The following is a 13,563-nucleotide window of genomic DNA, read 5'->3' as shown; positions in this document are numbered from 1 at the left end:
TTCCTCAAACTTTTAAATGTATATGCTCATTCAACTTACTCATTTATCCATTATGACAAAGGCTACTCGTCATGTAATTACTTTATCATGTGCACAAGTTATTTGTTCCAGAGAATAAATTAGTAAATTCCTAAAAGTGGATGAATAGTGGATGAAGTTTCCTCATTAGTGAAACATTCATCTTTAAACCATGTGATACAGTGGAAAGCTCGGGGAAGAAAGCTGCTAAGTAAACCTTGAGTTTATTAAGAATGTTTATTTTTTTCAAAATAGAAAATTCACTTGTATTTTAAATTATATTGTATTCATGCTGACTGCTTTTTACATGATTTGTTATATTTTTTGTTTTATTGTGTGATGTTACAAGCTCATGCACTTTAAAATGACCAGGGTTATCAGTTTCAGTTACAGTTTACTAATCTTCTCATTAGACGATCTTTAACATTTCATTCGTTGCTCGTTATCACGTGAATCATATGTTTACATCCGGGTTCGTGTAGTTTAACTTCCGGAACTGCGCAGTGGGGGTCAGCTGACAGTTGTGACCAACCAACGGGTGTAACATCTCAACTGAAGAGCCACTGAACGGAGAAAACAGCCTCCCTCTGTCTATAATAACCGTATCAGCCGCGGAGAACCGGATAGCCGTTACCCCCCGATACCTGGACACGTCCTCCCGCCTCCAGCAGGATGAGTGTTGGCGCTCCGAGAGGCCTGGCCAGCTCGGGGCAGAAGCCCATCGCGGAGATCCTCCACCCGCTGTCCGCCGCCGAGGAGCCGCTCTCCGTCTCCGTCACCGTCAACGTCGAAGGGGACAAGGTAGGGTCCGCTGGGGCTGTACCGAGAGCAGTTTGGTGGTTTGAGAACAACCAGGAGATGGAGAGAGCACCGTTAACCTAACTACAATGTTTACACCAACCTGTTTCCATGCTTGCACCAGTGTTTGTGGTTTATTCCATCAAGTAAACTGATGGAAGTTTAATTGAGAAATCGGGATGAACATTAATCAACGCCTTTTCTGGTTAATGTGATTTATTTTTGTTTACTTTTAATGTTTTCTGTCCATGGCCGGAGGTTAGAGTTGAACATTGAACTGTTTTAGTTTGCCAATAAATCAATGTTGCATGGAAACTAAATATCTTAGCTAGCTATATCTTATAAAGTGGCTTAGTTGTTATTGCAATACATCAACAAGAGCATTACAAACGGAGCGGATAAAACAATGGAGAAATTATCTTACTTGTGCACACATTCACAAACACACGCACGCACACACACACACACACAAGGTTACTAAGACTAATTTGTCAACACCATTTAAATTGTATTTTGTGTTTACACACGTTGTATTACACTGACTCAAGTTTACACATATTTTAGGTTAGAAAACTCATTTCACGTTCTAGAAAGGGACCTGACATCATTATCAGCTTAAGTGTGCTGTGTAAGCAAGAATGAACCAAGCAAACACATCATGGAGCTTCTATTTTTTCCTGCTGTGGTTTTACATACAGTAGGAGTGACACGCTGAGCAACCACTTTGGTTTAGCAGTTAATCATTGTAAATAAGAGATGCTGTGATGTGTCCTTTCAACAAGGTTAAAAAAAAAAAAAAAAAAAATCATTTGTGAATACCTAGAATCAACCCGAGGTTAAAGAACCTCCACACTAATTACAAATGTGAAGCCTGTAAGGTTCCTCTGTTTACACCAACCACCACCAAGAAGGCAATAATGTTTCTGGTCCCAGTCTGTTTGCAGAATATTCAAACAATCTGTCAACACACCGTAATAAAAGTCGATGGAAAGTGAGATCATGGGCCTGAGTACAAGTGATTTGTTGTTTTTTGTTGCGGATCAGGTTATTTTGAAAGGATTTCTTAACATGTTATAACCCTTTTTGCTAATTCCTACTGAACTAGTATACTAAATAGACACAATCTTGCACTTATATCCCATTATTGTGACTTTTCTTTTGTGCAGATCCAGATTAAACATTACACTAAACTATAAAATACATAAAACTCAACATAAACACACAAGAGACAAACAGACAAAACACAGACAAAACACAACAGTACAGATGGGATATATTGTATAGCAAAAATCTCACCATCTAACTTTCTCATCTTTTTAAACCTACTGCATGTAGACTTTATTTGTTGCAATGCTTAAGTGAACATAGTACACGCATTAAAATAACAAAACATTACGTTTTTGACCCCGCACGGGTGTAAAAATAGTCAAATCAGTAATGGCTGAGTTCCATTTAGCTGTTTCGGTTTCAGGGTCCTGGCATTGTGCACACTGGATTACTGATACAATGGCACTCCAGATCGTTAATGTTATTGGTAACACCTGTGCGTTTCCCTTTTTGTAACAAGTGAAACTGTCTGCTGTGAAAAAGGCCTATAAAGATAGTAATGTGGATTTAATGACCAACCACATATACATTTTCACCCTTAATATTTCTCAGTTAAAACGAACATTTGAAATGACTGTAAAGCTCTAAAATGCAACATTTAAGCTCTTCCACTGTATTACTACAACTCGACATTACATCCATCTCGTATCACAATATTGATTATTGCATGTATACATCTCCCAGCCCTGCGATGTATTTAAAACACATCTGGTTTCCCCCAGTGTAATATTTTCTGATTCTTCCTCGCTGTGTGTCTGAGCGTGGCTGCGTTGCTGTGGCCTGGTTGTTCATTCACAGTGGTGTAATGATGCAACGCAATTCAATTATCTGAACTGTGATTACCAGTGCAGGTTAGCACCACAGTGTAAAAAATAAATAAAAATGCTCTTGCAACGTCAGCAGCCTGTCGTCAGTGTTTCTGTACACCAGCAGAGAGAGAGTGGTGTGAAGAGAGCGTGTGTGTGTGTGTGTGTGTGTGGTCAGAGTTGCAGAGTGTGTATGTAGGGAGTGAGAGACAGAGGGGTAGCACTTTTTTCGACACCGATTGAATTAGAAAGTTGCACACCAGGCAAAAGTTTGTGTTTTAGAAAATGTGATAAAGGTAGAACATTAGCTGATTTCCCCTCTTGCACCTTAACCTGGGAGAAAGTAGTTCCTTCCTGGAGTGAGGCAAGATGTGGCCGCAAAGGACTGGTAATAAGATACAATCAGATGTGACAGCAGAAGTTATGGTAGTTACAGATTTAGCCCGTTTTATTTGGATGATACAGCCCTGCTGCCTCTGTGTTTGGCCTACCTTCCTGTTGCAATGCTTACATTGCACTTTTGTTTACATGCAACATTCTGTTGCCTGCAGTCCCTGTGGTTTGCTAAATGAGAGTCCCTTCTAAATGTACAGTAATAGATTAATCCGCTGTAATAGAGAAGTTATTTTTAATTTCCTCTGGACTCCACAGGCTGCCCCTTCATTTGAGGAGAGATACTTATGTCACTTATAAGCTTTTTATAGCTTTGTTGAGCACTCTTGCTGTGTTTGGATGGACCCTGCGGGGGAAATGAGTTATTTGCTCTTAACTTGCTGCTATAGAAAACACTGAACAATTGAAAGTGTTAGAACACATTTGACGGCACATATTATGCACCAACGTGCCTGTGGGAGAGTGTCATCTTGGAATAGTCTTGAGTTGTTTTGAATTCGTTCAATAGTGATATTTATCCAATCTGTTTTTGTAGAAACAGATTTAGTTGATTAATGCCCCAGAAAATGGGCCATGAAGGGCACTTCACATGAAAACGTATCTGTCTTTGTGAAATAAAAGTCATCATCTGTTAGTGGAAAAAACACACTAATAGTTTCTTTCAAAAAATAAATAATGGAAACTAAATCAAAATGTGTTCTCTGCGTCAACCTAGAGGGGGTATAACAAGCCATGGCTTTCCCACAGGGGGAATGTTTTTGTGTTAATGCTCCATTTCTCTCCTCTCATCCATCAGTCAGTTAGAGACAGGAGTAGTGTCAGATGATGTGCGCAGCTTCAACAAGAGCCCCATTGACCATCAACTATATCACCATCAGCATCCACCCATCCATCAGCTCTTTGTTTGCGGCATCTGATTTTCATGTCTCCATTGTCTCTGTCCACGCAGGAAGCGGGGCTGACCAACGGCACGCCGGTCGAGACGTCGAGTCCCGCCTCCACGTCCTCGCTGTTCAACAGGCTGCAGCTGGACGACGACCTGGAAGCAGATGTCCGCGACCCCTACACAGAAAGCACAGAGACGCGTGACCTTTTTGTCACAGTCGATGACCCAAAGAAGCACGTCTCCACCATGGAGACCTACATCACCTACAGAGTCTCCACCAAGGTCTGCTATTGGCTGGTGTCATGGTAACACTGTCTACCTGGTTTTCTTTGGACAATAAGGGCTGTGTCTCCTTTCTGTTTAATGTGTGTGGTATTTTTAATACACACAATTAGTGTATAATGGGATCTAACTTGTAAAGCTACCACTATGGTAGAGCTAAACCACCTCATGGTACTGGCTTGTAACTGGCTGTCTCCACGAGCGCATCGGTTCAGTTTGCACGTCTGTTCGTTGTGTTTTAAACTCTGTATTTCTGCACAGTTGCAGGTAAAGATGAGGCTTCACTATTATTATTATTATTATTATTATTATTGGTATAATACTTTATTTGTAGAGTTAGATTACAGAGGTGACTTCGTAGGATTGTGTCCGACACGTGTGATTACGATGGACACGTCGATCCAAAAGTCACAATTTGTTTAAAAAGATAGAAGTAATCATTTTCCAAAATTCCCAACGTGTTTTTATCTAACGAAATATTCGGCTTCAATCCGTATTTGTAAGCGATAAAGCCGTTCACAAACAACATTTTCACTGCAGTTTGCTCTTTCTCTTGCCGCACACAAAGGGAGGCCCGCAGCTGTATTAACAGGCCGGTCGAGCTGCATCAAATTACATTTATACAACACAATAACAGAAAAATCTATTTCTTTAAATAACTGTTTGTCGAATGATGGCGTCATAAAATGTAACCTCCAATAAAAAGAAAACCCTTAATAGAAGGTTTGAATAAAAAACAAAAACATTCAGCCCTACTACAGATATGCCAATGCCTCCACCTTCATGAAAGCTGCATGTTCCAGAGGATGTATTCAGTAACTTATGTTCACCAGGTGGATCCTCTGCTGCGCCCTCACTGCCGTCTGCCAGTAAGCCTCCACTCAGCCTGACAGCACTTCATTTGCTCTGACTTTCAGCAAGGAGTCACAGCTTCGGAGGCCTTTCTATCGTGTAAATCAAAGAAACACTTTCTGAGCGAGACACTGCCAGGAGCCGCCGGGAGGCGTCATGACGACAGTTGCTATGTGCACTGTAGTGCTTCGGCTCAGAGGCCGTAGACAAATATCACAGCCCTATATGAACACAGAGTGATAATTAAGAGCGTGTGTGTGTGTGTGTGTGTGTGTGTGTGTGTGTGTGTGTGTGTGTGTGGTCAGCTGTATTTCAAGGTCAATAAGCATGTACAATAATCCTAAATGGGCTGAGACGTAAAGAGACACGGCCACCCTCGAGTCTAATGTGTACCTATGGATTGTGTGCTAATGTAGTGTCTTTTAGAAGGTGATTTATATACAGTATCCTCTCGGGTAACATAGCAAATGTGCTTGTGTGTGTTCTTTCTACAGACAACACGGGTAGAGTTTGATCTACCGGAGTACTGCGTGCGGCGGCGCTACCAGGACTTTGACTGGCTGAGGATCAAGTTGGAGGACAGCCAGCCGACCCACCTCATCCCTGTAGGTCACGATGCGACCTACTGTCCTGCTTTCGGTTGAGAAACACACTTTTTACAGTCTCTGCTCCTCCTCTTCTTCATCTCCAGCCGTTGCCAGAGAAGTTCGTGATGAAGGGCGTGGTGGATCGTTTTTCGGAGGAGTTTGTGGAGACGAGGATGAAAGCTCTGGATAAGTTCCTTAAGCGAGTTGCCGATCACCCCGTCCTCTCCTTCAACCCTCATCTAAACGCTTTCCTAACTGCCAAGGTGAAGAACACTCACTATTTCATTTTTAGAAAAGAAAAAGAAACTACTAATTTGTCACCATGATCAACACTAGAGGTGTCGCCATATAACGGTATTGATCATAACTATAATATAAATGAAAACTAAATAAATATTGATATCATGTTAATAATACGCACATTGATATTATTGTGTAAATAATCAAGCACTTCTTAAATCTTTTCACACAATAATCAAATTTAAAGATGAATTTGACATTCGCTTTTTCTTTTCTTCAAAGCTTCTATAGAAATCGTGTAATAATGTCGTTATAGTAAATTATTATCAGTCAGTGAGTCAGTGAGTCAGTGAGTGAGTCAGTGAGTCAGTGAGTCAGTGAGTGAGTTAGTGAGTCAGTGAGTCAGTGAGTGAGTGAGTCAGTGAGTGAGTCAGTGAGTGAGTCAGTGAGTGAATGAGTCAGTGAGTCAGTGAGTGAGTCAGTGAGTGAGTGAGTGAGTCAGTGAGTGAGTCAGTGAGTGAGTCAGTGAGTGAATGAGTCAGTGAGTCAGTGAGTGAGTGAGTGAGTCAGTGAGTCAGTGAGTGAGTGAGTCAGTGAGTCAGTGAGTGAGTCAGTGAGTGAGTCAGTGAGTGAATGAGTCAGTGAGTCAGTGAGTGAGTGAGTGAGTCAGTGAGTGAGTGAGTGAGTCAGTGAGTGAGTGAGTCAGTGAGTGAGTCAGTGTGTCAGTGAGTGAGTCAGTGAGTCAGTGCTCCATCAGTCACATATTTTGTCTCTACGTAACCAAAGACACGAGACATTATTGATCCCTGTGGGGAAATGAGGTTGTTGCAGCAGTAAAATAATTGAGTCTCAGAAAAAGAAAGTGGAGCATAAGCGTTTTAGAACAGTATGATAAAACACTAAAGGTAATAAAACAACAAAAGTAGCTGTGGGGTTCTTTTAAAACACGCATGTGACAATTTCAGCTCGTTAGGCACAAGATAATTATTAACATCAATGGATTACTGGAGAGTACTTATGCTTGAATATTTAACCATAGATAACAAAAAAAAGAGTATATAAATCAGGTGTTTAAGGAAGGTACACGCAAAAACAGTATATTAACAAAATGAGTTTTATTGCTATGCCAACACATCCGTCTCTTCGTGCCTGTGTGACCTTTGATTCTCGACATCACGCGGCCTGTTGTCACTGTGCGTCTGCAGGACCTGAACAAGCGTCAGGGTCTGGCCCTGCTGACCAAGGTGGGAGAGTCGGTGAAGCACGTGGCCGGAGGCTACAAGCTGCGGGCGCGGCCGGCCGAGTTCTGCGCCATGGGAGAATACCTGGACACCTTCAACCAGAAACTGGGAACCATCGACCGCATCGCTCAGAGGATCCTCAAAGAGCAGTCAGGTATCAGAGCGATAGAGGAGACTGATGATAATGACATGACCTGTATCACCTGGAGGAGGATGATGATGCTTCCTCTTCTTCTTCTTCTTCTTCTTCTTCTTCTTCTTCTTCTTCTTCTTCTTCTTCTTCTTCTTCTTCTTCTTCTTCTTCTTCTTCTTCTTCCAAATGCTTATTAACCAGTTTATTGATTGTAGTTTAATAATATACTCAACAAATGAGACAATTATTCCATTAAAACAGTAAACGGGTGTATAACAATGCAACTCAAGGAAATAATATTACTTTGAAGAAAGAGAAATAAATAGCTGAATCCAAACATCTTTTTAAAAGTACGGGAACGTTTTCCAATTTCTCTGTTGTAACAAGCATTTTCTGGCTGGAGAGTCACTTCTTCACAGTCACTTCATACGTGTATTTTAGGCAGCAGGAAGCAACATTTTGACATTGTGGTGTGTGCAGCTGTGCAACAGGGCCTCAAGTAGTGCTGCTTATGCTCTACGTTGTTTCCTACTGTAGTAGACTTACTTACTGGCAGCTCTTTGCATGTGCTATGTTACATTGTGCTTATGTCATGCAATGGTTCCCTCTTTCGCCGAGTGGCTAACACTGGCTTGTGTGTATTTATCTGCAGTATTGATTCAGTGCTGTTGTTGGAGGAAAAACACAAAGACCTTTGACCTTGTGGATGCATGGTTGATAAGTTCAGGCTTAACTCGTGCATGACAAACGACCCTGTAAATACCTGACATCTGCCGTGTGAAATGCTCGCTGTCGTCATCTGTTCGGGGTTTACATGTGTTGCCGTCTTTGGCCTTAAAAATCTGCAGCGCAGAGGAAAAGTCCTTGTTTCCATATTGGCGGAGATAAGATGGAAACTCAGGGAACTGTAGATAATGAAGGCTCATGAGCTGACACGGAGTGTAAAAAAAAAAAAGCAAAGCAAATGCCATGCGTGCGTGACTCAGCAGCCCAGCGTTTAGCCATCACCCTTTCTCATTTACAAATCTAGATTTTGCAATTGAACATGACGATCTCTCAGTGTCGCCTGTGAGGAAGGATAGGAAGTTCTGCTTTGATTGGTTTTCCAGTCCAGCAGTGTCTGAGTATCAAACTTCACAATCTAAACAGAGTATCCACTGGACACTAAGAAGCATCTCTTGCTTTCACCCCGACTAGAGTACCTGACCGAGCTGCGTGAGTACGGCACCGTGTACTCCAGCTGGGTGGGGTCGGAGGAAGAGCTGCGGCGCCCCCTTGAGGGCGTGGCCGGCTGCGTGACGACGTGCTGCGGAGCGCTGGAGGACCTCGGTGAGAACATGAGCCAGGACTTCCTGCCGGTACTCCGAGAGTATGTCCTCTACATCGAGTCCATGAAGGTGAGCCTTTGTTTGTGTGATTGATGTTCTATGGATGCAGTGAGTCAGCCTTGTTGTCAAGTAGCCCTAGTGGCCAACCACGGTATTGCAACAAACACAATCCCCTGCAGCCCAAAAGCTACCTCCATAGATCCTTTATATTGCCACACACACACAATGTCCAGGCCACATAATTCTATACAGTATGTAGTACATACTTACATCATAGGTTAGTGTTTTGGCCGTTAGTATACAACCACGATTCCAAAAATGTACAATATTAACTTAATTGATTTTTGCAAATATGTGCTTATTCTAAATTAGATTCCAGCATCACCTTTCAAAAACGTTGGGACAAGAAATAACTTTGTGTTCTCAGAATGAGATATGTATATTTACAAAAAACTATAGTTTGAACATTAAATACATTGTCTTGGTACTGTTTTCAATTGAACATATGCCAGAAAGGATTAGCAACTTATCATATTCTGTTTTGTTAAGTTTTTTACACAGCGTCCTAACGTTTCTGGAATCGCATTGTACAAAAAAGTTATTTTCTTTATACCATCAGGAATACAATGTGTGTGACAACGGACCTCAATCGCACTGTGACCGTGGAGTGTTACTGACGAATAGACTGCAAAATGATTTCATACTTTTGTATTAGTTTGGTTGTTTTCTTAGATCTTTCTGAGCTGTTTCACAAAGTGTTTAAATAATTCTTTGCAGCTGTGAGCAGCTCCTCCATTTCCTTTGTGCATTACATTGCGAGAGAATAACACGTATCAACAGCACAGACACCTTTCACCCTGAATAGAGGAAATGGCATCTGAGATTCTGCACGCGTTACATCCTGTACTCACTGGACTCTTAGATCAGCATCTCTATCTCTGTTAAAGTTTTTTTTAACATGGTATCTCCCAGAAATATTACAGTGTCAGTGAATGTATCACTAACTGTGCAAAATAAGACCGTTTATGTTTTCTGGTTGATTACAGAATGTTTTGAGGAAGCGAGACCAGAGCCAGGCGGAGTACGAGGGCCGACTAGAAGCGGCCATATTGCGCAAACAGGAGGACAGAACGCCAGTAAGCCCCCTCCGTCCTCTCATCTCAATCTGAAGCTCCTCTCACACACACAGAGGCTGAGTGTTCACATCACAACTTTACTTTCTGTAATGATTTTAAGAAAGACTTTACAGATCAACAATGAGTTAATTGAAACTAACAAAGCTGAAAAAAGCCAAATAACAGCGAATAATCTCTTCAAAATAAAAGCACCCTGCACTGCCCAGACCCCTGTGGTCGCAGCTCTGTAACCTGTAGTCTTGAACCTCCTGTAGCTGTAGTTTTCTCTGTCTCGCCGTAGATGCCGCTGGAGGTAGAGAAATGCCAGGACAAAGTGGAGTGTTTCAACGCTGACCTGAAGGCAGACTGGGAGCGCTGGCAGAGCAACAAGAGACAAGACTTCAAGCAGCTTCTCACCGGCATGGCCGACAAAAACATCAACAACTACGAAAAGGTACGCATGCTGCTGTAGAGCACTATGTTAGGACTGTTGGTCTCTGCGGGATGAGTGAATTGTCTTGTAGTTCATGTGATCCGGCCACAGAAACTGATATTTTCTTTATCCAGCGAGTGCTTGAGGGCTGTCGTGGACCTTTTGAGCCCTTTCTGCACACTTTCAAGTATCATAAGAAAATGTTGATTCTGGTGTTGTTGCAATACCTAAATATATCAAAATACATTTTAAAAGTACCTTTTAACACATTGACACAAATGTTATTATTCACATCAAGAAATATCTGATCACAGAATATGTTTTCAATACGCGGTGGAAGCAATTCAGTCGGTATGTGCAGCACAGAGGCGTTAAAAACAATACAGTACAACGTTGGAACAAATCAATTCATAGTTAAAACCACAAAATTCAAAGTGTGTGTGTGTGTGTGTGTGTGTGTGTGTGTGTGTGTGTGTGTGTGTGTGTGTGTGTGTGTGTGTGTGTGTGTGTGTGTGTGTGTGTGTGTGTGTGTGTGTGTGTGTGTGTGTGTGTGTGTTATCTGGGGCAGATTCACTGAACATTACGGTTCTTTAGCAAAAACAGCTTGTTCAGTTACACACACTCACACCTGGAAGTTTCCCAGGGCAACACCAGTCTGATCTACTGAAGCAATAAACAGCACAATTCATTGCTCAAGGGCGCCGAACTGTTGGCACGGGCCACTTCTTCACCTCCACTCCCAGATTTATCGTACCAGTCCGATCTGGATCCAGCTACAGATATTGAAACAGATGCATGCTGTATTGACGTGAAGCTGCTACATGTTAAGCATTTCTCCTGTCTCACTGCACCTCCCTCTGTCTCTCCCACGCTCGTTTTTTTCCCTCCGTCTGACTGCCTTCACCCGTCTCCACCCTCTGCAGTGCCAGGCATCATGGGAGTCACTCATAACTCTCCTCCAGGACAAACAGACTGAGGACAAAATGAGCGAGACGAACTGAAACATCTCCTCGTGTCTCTCTCCCTCTCTGTACAACACGCTCTCTCATGCCAAGAGAAGAAGAAAAAAAAGGACGAACCCGGGCTGCAGATTTGCACTGCAGGACTTTGCCCCTGTTGGCCTGTGAGGTGATTATACGGAGGGTAGTCGTCCCTCGCGGACATTTGACCTGCGAAGGAGGTAACAATTGGTACATTCAAGGACAGCTGGGAAAGCGGAGAGACTATGTACAGACATTTTCCTTTGTTGTTGTTTTTGTCGCCGTTTTATTGACTTTTTCTACTTAATATTTCCATATAACTGTCGGTTGCCAATGTGTTTATTTAACCGCTGTTTTCTGTCTGTTCTCTCCACGTTCACGTTGAGCCAAATGTGAAGGATAACTCTTCAGCGCTGCAGATAAAAAGATTAGATCATAATATATGAAGTATTGAGAGCATCCCCATGATTTCTTTTTTTTCTTCCTGTCAGGTTGTAAAACTCTTCTGAAAATATAACACTGCAACAAGACTTATGACATGCTAAGGACCATACCCGTTGTTTTCTTATTTCTTATTCTCCCTGCAACCATTTGTTATTATGGAAATCAACTTGGAGAGACTTGAATCTAGCTGGAGCATCAGAGCTTCATGACACATCCTTTTTGTTCAACCTAAAACTAAAGCGCAGGATGTGTAACGTCAACTGTCAGAGCGAGACGTCGGTAAAAGACTGATCGTTCTTGAAAGGGAAACTTTAGGATTTATTATTGATCTGCATCCTTACAGATAAATAGACACAAAGCAAAGCTGCATTTCAGAGTGATGAAACAAGCGCGGGTGTCCCGGTTGAATGTTGAGCTTTATCAGGGAGGTGATTTTTGCACATGCACAGCAGATTTGTTCATAACATCTGTGTTTTGAGTGCAGTGTAGCAGCATCACCTGGTGGTTAAGATGATAATAGTTTTCATTCTTATGACAGTGGTGGCTTTAACAGTGTGCTCCGTCTGTTGGTTTCTCTTTGACATAACATGTTTGTTTTTTAGCCTAGTCATTTGAACACGCAGTCGTGATTTCACATTTCTTCTTCAAACAAAGACTTTCACTCAGATGAAGACTATAAATGGAACGGTCAGAATTCTCCAATGAAAAGCACAAAGAGGAAATTGAAGGTGTTATTTATTCTCTTTAAACAAAGGAAAATAATCGGGTCAAAACTTTTTTTAACATCAAATGTCATTTTCTTGCAGTAGTCTGCCACAGTGACACTCATTAAGAGAACATTTTTTTTTTAAAGAAACAAACACTGCATTGTGCCATTTTAAAAAATGAGGGTGGGGGGGGGGTAAAAGTTCTGCACTCTTTAAGAAGAATGAGTCTCACAGGCTGCATATCCCCTGAATAACCTTTTAGAAAAGAGGTTAGAGCTGTCTGTTTAAGTTGAAATAGGTTCTTAAACTTGCTGATGCCGCTGGCGTACAGGGGAACAAGGAGCACTGAGGCTTCTGGGAAATCTCTGCTGTGTCATATAAACACCTGAGGAATTGGATAAACCAACACTCAAAGGAGTTTTTGTGAAAGCTCTTCAGGTCAGAGCCAGACATTGCAAAAAAAGCTACATTCTGAGTAATACACCCTTTACTTTAAAAGCTCTAGTTTGTTTTAATGATGCAGTAATGTGGAAATTATTTTCAGTTTGGTTCTCACAGCGCAGTGTTGCAATATGGCCTCTTCTCTCAGCCGTGATTCATAGGAAACCTTTTCCCCTTTTTCAGATGCAGTAGTACTGCAGCACGTACGACCAACAGCATTTCTGTGTCACACTTGGCTCAAAATGTTGCTGATGCCTTAAAGGAAAGAAATCCATTCTGAGAGATTCTGTTATACGTCAATGCTTAACCTTTAGTTGAACCCGCTTTTCAATCACACAGGATAGATGCAGCGTGCTGAGAGTTTATCTATATTCCTAATATCCTGGCTAATTTAAATTGACTTTCTCCTCTCTGTCCTCAGCTGTACTGCTCGCTCATTACACTCAGCATGAAGTATAGAAAACATACCAATCCTGACCAGGGCAGATATCCTCCCAGAACCACATTTACAAAGACAATGATTTTAACTTTGGTTCATTTCCTTGCACTACAAAACTGTTATTTTTTTACAACAAATGTCCTAATTTCTCTTTTGATAAAGAGTTTCTTTAGCGTAAAGTCATTTGTTTCAGAAATGAGGTGCTGATTTGACTTTCGGGATTGGCTCCTAGATGCTCCTGTGTTTTAGTTGTTTCTTTTTAGATGTCCTTTTGTCAGATTGTCTTTGAATGGCCCTTGCCCTGATTGTATAGGCTGATGTCACATTACTGAA

The 13,563-nt window shown here is 41.7% G+C and overlaps 1 protein-coding gene across 2 annotated transcripts in view; it reads left to right on the top strand.

Moving 5' to 3' along the window:
* The first annotated feature begins 515 nt into the window (after window positions 1–515).
* Window positions 516–13,563, top strand: part of snx30 (sorting nexin family member 30) — a 14,733-nt gene continuing 1,685 nt past the window's right edge. The window contains exons 1-10 of one of the 2 annotated variants that reach the window (XM_029444682.1): window positions 516–819; window positions 4,072–4,290; window positions 5,124–5,159; window positions 5,637–5,747; window positions 5,834–5,992; window positions 7,175–7,364; window positions 8,541–8,740; window positions 9,718–9,807; window positions 10,088–10,240; window positions 11,143–13,563. The exon at window positions 11,143–13,563 is cut by the window's right edge and continues 1,685 nt beyond it. In XM_029444682.1, coding sequence (XP_029300542.1) covers window positions 691–819; window positions 4,072–4,290; window positions 5,124–5,159; window positions 5,637–5,747; window positions 5,834–5,992; window positions 7,175–7,364; window positions 8,541–8,740; window positions 9,718–9,807; window positions 10,088–10,240; window positions 11,143–11,220 — 1,365 coding nt within the window. In that variant the 5' untranslated portion in view covers window positions 516–690 and the 3' untranslated portion in view covers window positions 11,221–13,563. The remainder of the gene's footprint in view (window positions 820–4,071; window positions 4,291–5,123; window positions 5,160–5,636; window positions 5,748–5,833; window positions 5,993–7,174; window positions 7,365–8,540; window positions 8,741–9,717; window positions 9,808–10,087; window positions 10,241–11,142) is intronic. The other variant, XM_029444683.1, reaches the window with a different exon arrangement.

This window comes from Cottoperca gobio, chromosome 12 (genome assembly GCF_900634415.1).
Source record: "Cottoperca gobio chromosome 12, fCotGob3.1, whole genome shotgun sequence".
In the NCBI taxonomy this organism is placed as follows: Eukaryota; Metazoa; Chordata; class Actinopteri; order Perciformes; family Bovichtidae; genus Cottoperca; species Cottoperca gobio.
Note: the sequence above shows the minus strand (reverse complement) of the source record. Positions and strands in the feature narration are given on the sequence as shown.